The 8,391-nt window shown below is 34.5% G+C and overlaps 1 protein-coding gene across 1 annotated transcript; it reads left to right on the top strand.

The window, feature by feature from the left end:
• Positions 1-1,012: 1,012 nt before the first annotated feature.
• On the top strand, positions 1,013-8,053 carry micall2b (mical-like 2b). The gene is made up of 6 exons (XM_073842682.1): positions 1,013-1,283; positions 1,993-2,041; positions 4,197-4,338; positions 5,585-5,733; positions 5,996-6,123; positions 7,204-8,053. The coding sequence occupies exons 1-6, from the start codon at positions 1,141-1,143 to the stop codon at positions 8,051-8,053; spliced, it is 1,461 nt and encodes a 486-aa protein (XP_073698783.1). The 5' UTR covers positions 1,013-1,140.
• The last annotated feature ends 338 nt before the right edge of the window (positions 8,054-8,391 follow it).

Here is an 8,391-nt window from a genome sequence, read left to right as displayed (position 1 = left end):
TACTCCAGTCACATGATCCTTCAGAAATCATTCTACTATTCTGATTTGCTGCTCATTTAAACATTTATTATTATTTATTATGTTGAAAACTGCTGAGTATTTTTTTTTTCAGGTTTCTTTGATGAATGGAAAGTTCAGAAGAACAGCATTTATCTAAAATAGAAATCTTTTGTAACATAAATGTCTTTGTCGTCACTTTTAATTACTTTAAAGCATTCTTGCTAAGTAAAAGTATTAATTTCTATAATTTCTTTTCACAAAAATACAATAAAAAATGAATATTATACTGACCCCAAGTTTTTAAATGGTATAGTGTGTAGTGTTGCATTTTTTATTTTATTTTTTTATCAGATAAATGCTGATCTTTGGATTTTCCTACCAAGATTCCTGAAAGAAAATGCACTCAACTGTTGTAAATATTGATAATAATAATAAAAATGTTTCTTGAACAGCAAACCAGAATATTAGAATGATTTCTGAAGGTTCATGTGACACTGAAGACTGAAGTAATGATGCTGAAAATGTAGCTTTGATCACAGAAATAAATTACATTTTAAAATATATTCAAATAGAAAAGTTTTTTTATATAGCAAAAATATTTCACAGTATTCCTGCTTTTGTTGAATTTTGGATGAAATAAATTCAGGCTTTTAAAAACATCAAAAATCTTACTGTCTAAAAACTTTTGACTGGTAGTGTGTCTATTTATAGAACTTGAGTGGAAACTACTTAATACATCCATTTATAAAAGTCAAAACAAAATTAGTGCGCTTGGTTTAATATTTTGTAAATACTGAAATGACATTCACAGATTTTTCCAAGATTACCATCCTACTGCAATGATACATGAGTCACTGTACCATGGAGTAGGCCTATATCATCTAGATAACATGAAATTACCTTCCTTTAAACGCGTTTATCTAAAACTCCACCCATGAAGACGTCACACCTCTTTTCAGGAGTTTCAGGGGTTTCTCCATTGGGACAGCTGACTGTGAGATCATTGGTGTGCGTGAGCGAAAACCAAAAGCGTTTCACAATTCAGCGTTCCGTATGCGTGTACACCACACTGGAAGAAGGCAATTTCAGATTTCGCGTTCGGTTTAAAATCCTAGTCCCGGATTCAATCGCATTAGCACCATGGCTGCTGTAAAGGCGCTTCAACAGTGGTGCAAAATCCGGTGTGACGGATACCGGGACGTCTCGATCACCAACATGACCACATCTTTTCGGGACGGTCTGGCTTTCTGCGCTCTAATTCACAAACACAGACCGGACTTGATGTAAGTAGCAACCCCCATACAACAAACGAGAGCGCGATTTGGCGTTGCATTGTGCTGAGAAAACGCAGCTTCTGAACTTTGGACGAAAATTAAAATTCTCAAGATTCGAACGTAAAGTTTGTTCATGGTTTATAGCTCGTTTTCAGACTTTAGAACGTTTAGAACTTGTCAAAACATGCTGAGAACATTAGAACTTTTAGACTTTAGAGTGCAGAAATGTGTAACTTAGGAAAAACAATGTCACTTTTAGACATTAAGATGCAATACTTAAAAATTTAAGAAGAAAACATTGGCACTTTTAGTAACTTGGAACTTAAAATGAGATGATTAAAAGACTTTGAATTTATAACTTATGTTACACTAAAATTTAATATAAGAATATATTAACTTCTAGAACAGAATTTCAAATTAGTACTTAGAGTGAGGATGTTGGAACTTTCAGAACTTTGGATGACAAAACTATTAATACCTATTTTAGGTTACAGGCAGCCGATTTTTTGCTTGAAATACTCCAAATGACTCCAGTAACAACATTAGACTACTTACATTCTTGTTGTTTCAAGTGAAAGTCTGCAACTTGAGTGTTGACATGACATGCTTGTGATTGTGTTTGTGTTAGTGTTAGTTTTATATTGTTAATATTTGGCATGGGAAATCCCATTTCTGTTCACTCCTGCACACTTGTCTCAAAATGTTTGCTCTCTTGCAGAGACTTTGACTCTTTGAGCAAGGAAAATATCTACGAAAACAATAAACGGGTAAGAATGTTCACTTTATAAAACATCTCTTTGATAACTTTCATCACTTCTTTCTATAGTTGCCATTACCAACACAAATTTAATTTTGATGTGAATTATGTGATGTGAAATGAATTAATTCATAATAGTTAACAATAGACTTTTTCTTTAATAACAACTGTGACCTTGAACCACAAAACCAGTCGTAGGTATATTTGTAGCAAATAGCCAATAATACATTGTATGGGCCAAAAGTGTATATTCTTATTTTATACAAAAAAATCAGATATATTAAGTAAAGATCATGTTCCATGAAGATATCTTGTACATTTCACACCATAAATATGTCAAAACATAATTTTTGATTAGTAATATGCATTGCTAAGAACTTAATTTGGACAACTTTAAATGCGATTTTCTCAATACTTTGATTTTATGCACCCTCAGATTCCAGATTTTGTAGTTGTACAAACAATACATGAATGGGCGGCTTATTATTCATCTTTCGGATGATGTATAAATCTCAATTTGTATAAATTGATGTGTAAATCTAATAAAAATTACACTTATTACTGGTTTTGTGGTCCAGAGTCACAAATAGCCCTTCAGATTGATCATCAACAACATGAATGAATTTACAGATTAACATTTGGCACCATTTTTACTCTCCATATGGTTTTTCAGTTGACTACTGAGGTTAAAAAACATGATTGGTTCTACAGAGAAGTATTTTGGTGTATGGGTGATGAAAAGTCCTTTGTGGCATAAAAATGCTCTCCTTGGCCTTAGCTTGTAAGATTTTGGTCCTTCATTTCAGAATAGTAGAGCAAAAGAACTGAATCTGCTTTAAGTTTTCTGGGAAATGCCTTCATTCCATCAAGATCACAACCCCGTCATGTTAACAGTTAGCGAGTTTCCTAGAGCTATTTGACCCTCTGTGTGGTTGACCAGGGTTAAGATGTGACATATCCACATACTCGAGGCCTATTTTTGTGGTTTCTTGTGTTTTTGCAACAGCTGAATCACATGTTGTGCTGCTGTAGACCATTATAAATCATCATCTGCACACTCTTAAGTTCCTGTTTCCACGGAAAAGGAATGCTGTCCAAAAAAGGGGATTGTTGTGAAAGAGAGAATACAAAGGCATATAATGAAAAGTGCTGGGAAAGAAATGCTAATGAAGAGCTTTGTGAGCATGTAGGGGTGGCACTTTCTCTCCAAACAGAGCACGTGTGACAAAGATAGTGAAAATGAAAGTGTTAAGACTAGTGTTAAAGTAATGCATGGTTTACAGGGTGGAGATTCAGTATCAGGTAAACATTAAGCTGGCACAGACTGAGAGTTCAACGTTTCATTTTTCAGAGTGCAAAGGCAATGTCTGCTCTCATTGCTATATGTGAGAAAATATGTCAGATACACTGTGTACAACAAATTAAGTCTCTAAACTATATGATCTCTAGTGATTCTCAGTTTTTATATTTCGATTGATGTTTTTTGAATTACATGACCTGTTTTGTGAGTTTTTTTAATGAAACTTTACAGAGAAATGCCTGCCCCTTTATTCCTCTTGATTTTATCTAGATTGTTTTCTCTTTCTCTCTACTTGTTCATGTCTGTGCTTGTTTATTTTTGATGGAAGTTTTTCTCTCTTAAAGAAATCCAGGCCAAGTCCACATTTTTGTGTGTGTATAATGGCATAGAGGAATTATAGTTCTACCACTCAATGCCTCTGGATGGAAAATCACCACAAATGACAAACTCTTGCCCAACTGTTCATCATTGAAACATTGTGAACTCTGCATGAGCTAAAAGCTGATCTAGTGACACATTCACACTATTATGAATGGTGTAATACAGACCAGACTTTCTACGAACAAAACGAAAACTTCAAAACTTAGTTTAATATAGTTGTTTAATTTGTGAAAAGCACTTGGATATTATGGTCTAGTTCATTTTCTATTCCAAGTTAATATTTATCAACGACTTGTATTACTGAAGTTCTTCCTGTAGATATCAAACAAACTAGCACTTAATAATAGAGGTATATACATTTAAAAAACTCTTTTAATAGGAAGTCCTCTAATTGTTCTGCCAAACAGATGTTTCCCTCTTGTGTAATTCATACCCTTCACTTTATTTTTATTTTTTTTGTGTTATATTTATTTATTTTTGCTAGGCTTTTGAGGTGGCAGAGAAGGAGTTGGGTATACCTGCTTTGCTGGATGCCGAAGACATGGTGGCTCTGAAAGTGCCTGATCGCCTCAGCATCCTGACCTATGTGTCCCAATACTACAATTATTTCCATGGACGCTCTCCTAGTAAGACATAAACACACACCCCTAACAAATATCAGTACTGTCACTGTATAGCTGTTATCCACCCAATCTACAAAAGTTGATTGTTTTCAGACAGAAATATAATACACCATGCAGAATCTGCAAAATGTTAATTATTTCACCAAAATAAGAGGGATCATACAAAATGCATGTTATTTTTTTATTTAGTACTGACCTGAATAAGATATTTCACATTAAATATGTTAAATATATAGTCCACAAAAGAAAATAATAGTTGAATTTATAAAGTGATCCTGTTCAAAAGTTTACATACACTCTATTCTTAATACTGTGTTGTTACTTGAATGACCCACAGCTGTGTTTTTTTTTTTAAACTGCCCACTGTTCTTTAGAAAAATCCTTTAGATCCCACAAATTCTTTGTTTTTTCAGCATTTTTGTGTATTTGAACTCTTTCCAACAGTAACTGTATGATTTTGAGAATCATCTTTTCACACTGAGGACAATAGAGGCTCACTGTTGTTTCCAGAAGGAAAAAATGATGCATTAAGAGCCAGAGGTGTAAACTTCTAAAGAGAATGAAGATGTGTACATTTTTCTTACTTTGCCTAAATATCACATTATTTTCATTTAGCCTTAAGAAGCTACAGAAGATGCTTACATGTTTCCCAGATGATAAAATAAGTTAAATTTACCCTGAAATTCAGAAAGTTTTCACACTTAATGCGTAATTTTTCCTTATGAAGCATCAGTGAGCGTTAAAACCCTCTGTAAGTAAGTTGTTCATGAGTTCCTCAGTTGTCCTCAGATGGATCTCAAAATCATGCAGTCATTGTTGGAAAGGGTCCAAATACACAAAAAGGCTAAAAAAAACAAATTTTCTGAAGAACTGTGGGCAGTTAAAAAAAACACTGCTGTGGATCATTCAGGTAACAACACGGTATTAAGAATCAAGTGTATGTAAACTTTTAAACAGGGTCATTTTTATAAATTCAACTATTATTTTCTTTATTGGAATATGTGTAAACGTCTTTTATGTGAAATATCTTACTCAGGTCAGTGCTAAATGCAAAATAACACGCGGGATAATATAAATTATAGCTAAATGTGAAACCGTAGGAGTTTTACAACACTACAGACAGTAGTAAATTACATTTTGCAGTTGCATTTAGTGCCACTAGTGGTACAGAAATTACACCCTTCACTTTTAAACTTAATTAGGACTCTGTTTAGCATTGCTAAAAATGTTTCAATGTGTGGATGTGCAGTTGGAGGTATGAGTGGGATTAAAAGGCCATCTGAAGAGCCTAATGAAGCGCCTTCTGAGAAGAAGAACCAACCTGTGACGGCTAAAGTTTTTGCCTCGCCTAAACCCGCCACAGAGAACAATACGCCTAAACCGGCAAATGAAAATAAGGTACACTACATGACTCATCTGACACCTGTCAGCTCACATAGGAACTTAGGCAGTTCTGTATTTCTGTTGAAATGTGTGTAATGTAAACGTATGGGTATATAACAGGCCTTGTTTTGGGTTGCATAATTCTGATATGGTAACTTGTTAAATATTGCTTTAAACAAATTCTAGATTGAGGTAATGTTTGCTCAGTGACTCATGCATGATTGACCTTTTTTTTTTTTTTGTTGTTGTTGTTTGTTTTTTTTTGTTTCATTTCCAGAGAGAAGTTTTGGCTGAACGTGCCAATAAATCAACTCTGAGCAGCAGTTGTAGTGTGTGCAACCAACATGTTCACCTTGTGCAGCGCCACCTAGTAGATGGGAAACTGTACCACAGGAACTGCTTTAAGTAAGTCAGTTCTATATTTTTTTAATCTATTGGGCCTTTTAATGAATTAATTTATAGTTAAAATAAAGTAATAAATATTAATATATAAATAAAGTAAAATAACAATACTGGACAAAAGTTGTTGTTTTTTTATTTAGTTTTATTTAATCAAAAGTTTTTAGCTGAAATAAGGGAGAAAATATAGTTATAAATATTAAGATATACTGTAAATAAAAATAGCAATACAAGTCAAAAGTTTGAAATTATTAAAAAAGATTTTAAATCATAACCAGTTCTATTTTTTTTATCTATTACATGTTTATTCATTAATGTTAGCTAAAAATAAGGGGGAAAATACAGTAATTAATATTAATATATAAATGGGGTTAAATGGCAATACTAGTCAAAAGTTTGAAATAATATAGATTCTTTTTAATGATTTAGATTTTTCTTATCAAAGAATCCCCCCCCAAAAAGAATCATGTTTCCACAAAATATTAAGCTAAAAAGCTATTTTCTAACATTGATACTAGGAACCATTATTAATTATTACAGGCCAATAATTATTGATAACTGAGCACCAAGTCAGCATATTAGAACAATTTCTGAAGGCTCATGTGACACTGAAGCCTGGAGTAATGATGTTGAAAATGCAGCTTTGCATTACAGGAATACATTTCAAAATAGAAAACATTTTTGTTTAAAATTCTGTTGATACCAATATTACAGTTTTTACTGTATTTTTATTCAAATAAATGCAGGCTTGGTGATAATTAGAGAAATTAAAAAAAAATTAATTATTCCAAACCTTTGACAGGTCTCACATGACCAGTGAATCATGCACATAATGCTTAAATTATCATCATAATGGTTTAATGGTTGAGCAGTGTAATGTGGGAAACATTTTTGTTATAGCTGCCTGTCAGTTAAAATTGTTTTATAAATTCCTTTAATTGTTTGCTGTATGGCGGCTATTATTATTGTCTGAAAGGGAGTGATCCATCAGTCTCTTGATGCTTTTAGAAAGGCATTTACACTGTCTTTTCATGATCGGATTAAAATTAAGCTTGTTTTGTTAATTATGACCTCTCTATTCAATAGATGCAAAGAGTGTTCCACTATTCTTCTCTCTGGCACCTACAAGCCTGGAAAAGAAGTGGGCACTTTTATCTGCAAGATGCACACAAGCACAGAGAAGCCTCTGAACATCCCACCTACACACTTCACAGTGACTCCACCGAAGACAGCGTCCCCTTTTATAAGCAAGACTGACCAGAATGCATCAGGTGGAGATACTGGAAAAGCAGGTTTATCGCCTAATGCATCTAAACTAAGTTGGCTGGCCAATAAAAATGACCGTACACCGACTCGTGAGTTATCTGCTACCCCTACTCCAGCAGTTCAGCTCACACCAGCACCAAAAACAACTCCGACACCAGCACCAAGATCAACTCCGATACCAGCACTAAGAACAACTCTGACACCAGAACCAAAAACAACTCTGACACCAGAACCAAAATCAACTCTGACACCAGCAGCAAAAACAACTCCGACACCAGCACCAAAAACAACTCTGACACCAGAACCAAAAACAACTCTGACACCAGAACCAAAAACAACTCTGACACCAGAACCAAAAACAACTCCGACACCAGTACCAAAAACAACTCTGACACCAGAACCAAAATCAACTCTGACACCAGCAGCAAAAACAACTCCGACACCAGTACCAAAAACAACTCCGACACCAGTACCAAAAACAACTCTGACACCAGCAGCAAAAACAACTCCGACACCAGTACCAAAAACAACTCCGACACCAGCACCAAAAACAACTGCGACACCAGAGACTACAACTGTAAAAACCTCCTTTAGCCCCCGAACGCCCACGGAGCCTCTTAAATCTATAAACAATAGTGTACAGAAGAACCAAGAAGCCAGAAAGAGGTGAATATCTTTCAGTTCAGTATTCTAAAATTTGGTTGGATCAGTATTGTTGTTGTTGTTGTTGTTGTTGTTGTTGTTGTTGTTGTTGTTGTTGTTAGGGTGTGTTCACACTTGTAGTTCAATTTGTTTGGTTCATTTGGTTCAGACCAAAAAAAGAGAATGATACATTTGGTCCTGGTCCTGGTCCGCTTAGCGTTCACACTGGCATTTTTGAAAGCGAACCTAAAGATACCGAACCTAAAGGCATAGTGATCAGAGTTGTGGAGTCGCATGACTCGAAACTTGACTCAGACTCGAGTCCCAAATTTGATGACTTGTGACTTGACTTGACATAATCACAGA

This window comes from Garra rufa, chromosome 6, assembly GCF_049309525.1.
Source record: "Garra rufa chromosome 6, GarRuf1.0, whole genome shotgun sequence".
NCBI classification, from domain to species: Eukaryota; Metazoa; Chordata; class Actinopteri; order Cypriniformes; family Cyprinidae; genus Garra; species Garra rufa.
The sequence above is the reverse complement of the archived record's forward strand: the minus strand, read 5'-3'. Positions and strand labels throughout refer to the sequence as shown.

Bases quoted from the DNA above. Each gene is read 5' to 3' on its own strand.
- micall2b (XM_073842682.1), top strand. From the start codon at position 1,141: ATGGCTGCTGTAAAGGCGCTTCAACAGTGGTGCAAAATCCGGTGTGAC. The intron at 1,284-1,992 runs GTAAGTAGCAAC...GCTCTCTTGCAG, and splicing joins AAACACAGACCGGACTTGAT to AGACTTTGACTCTTTGAGCA. The intron at 4,339-5,584 runs GTAAGACATAAA...GTGGATGTGCAG, and splicing joins TTTCCATGGACGCTCTCCTA to TTGGAGGTATGAGTGGGATT.